At 43.0% G+C, this 1,060-nt stretch overlaps 1 protein-coding gene across 1 annotated transcript; it reads left to right on the top strand.

Annotated features, from left to right (window-relative positions):
* The first annotated feature begins 10 nt into the window (after positions 1-10).
* On the top strand, positions 11-879 carry LOC109509369 (C-myc promoter-binding protein-like). The gene is made up of 3 exons (XM_019859229.1): positions 11-264; positions 385-552; positions 636-879. The coding sequence occupies exons 1-3, from the start codon at positions 152-154 to the stop codon at positions 865-867; spliced, it is 513 nt and encodes a 170-aa protein (XP_019714788.1). The 5' UTR covers positions 11-151; the 3' UTR covers positions 868-879.
* Positions 880-1,060: the final 181 nt, after the last annotated feature.

A 1,060-nucleotide genomic window follows, 5' to 3' on the forward strand; every position in this document is an offset into this window, starting at 1 on the left:
GCGCGCGCGCGCATATACTGTAGAAATATCGAATATTTATTTATTTTTGCTCAAAGTATTTTCAATTTGTCTCTTTCGCCACCCCCAGCTGTTGATATCAAGTTGTTCACGGTGTAAGACATGTGACTGTTTGGTCTACGATGAGGAAATCATGGCTGGTTGGACAGCTGATGACTCCAATCTAAATACCATCTGTCCCTTCTGCGGAAACCCTTTCCTTCCTTTTCTTAACGTGGAGATTAGAGACACGAGAGGACCCGGCAGGTAATAAAATATCCCGGTAGTTTAAGTCATGGCATCCAGATGCAGTGTACAAGTCCACTATCATAGCATGGTCAATGATGATGATTGTCAATGTGATTCGATCCCTTCTTTTGTTCTTAGGATGTTCCTAAAGGGAAGCGCATCTGTCGACGAGGCGATGAGCTCTTCATATTCTGCCTCCACGGGCTTTGGCACAGGGACATCCACCTTGTCCACCCCTTGTCCCAACACTGCTATCTCGCCACCCTCCCCCGGTATTTCTATCCAAGACCGTTCAGTGAGATCGAGGTACAAAGATGTCATGATATTCTTTTACCGAGTGTCTTTTGATATGGTGCAGTTTTGACTGGAAGAAGGTTATTTTTCCACAGACCTCGATCTATGAGATCTCACGGTGTCAAGATCCCCTCAGAGTGGCGCCACGGGGCTTTTTCTTCTGGATTGGCCATGGCCCGTAGCGTCAGTGTCTTTGGTCCAGCTGAGGAAACATACCAGTGCAACCATTTTGTGCCATTCTCTGGCAGTTTACCCAGCCGCTTGAATGAAACCACTGTATGTGCCACACTGCTGATACCAGAGTATCGTCAAAATTATTATTTTTGACCCTAACATTTTCACGCTGAATGAAAAATAATTTTGGGTCATAATGAAAAATAATCTCGAGTCAAATCTAAATAAATTTGGTCAGCAACATTGTATTTTAACAAGATGAGAAATTGTGAATAATTTCAAATAATACGCGATCATTAAGTATCCCCAAAAGTGCATGCCACAGATAACGTTGTACTTTAATAAA

The sequence above is a fragment of the Hippocampus comes genome, unplaced genomic scaffold (genome assembly GCF_001891065.2).
Source record: "Hippocampus comes isolate QL1 unplaced genomic scaffold, H_comes_QL1_v1.1 C16871516, whole genome shotgun sequence".
NCBI lineage: Eukaryota > Metazoa > Chordata > Actinopteri > Syngnathiformes > Syngnathidae > Hippocampus > Hippocampus comes.

Bases quoted from the DNA above. Each gene is read 5' to 3' on its own strand.
- LOC109509369 (XM_019859229.1), top strand. From the start codon at position 152: ATGGCTGGTTGGACAGCTGATGACTCCAATCTAAATACCATCTGTCCC. The intron at 265-384 runs GTAATAAAATAT...TTTTGTTCTTAG, and splicing joins GACACGAGAGGACCCGGCAG to GATGTTCCTAAAGGGAAGCG. The intron at 553-635 runs GTACAAAGATGT...ATTTTTCCACAG, and splicing joins GACCGTTCAGTGAGATCGAG to ACCTCGATCTATGAGATCTC.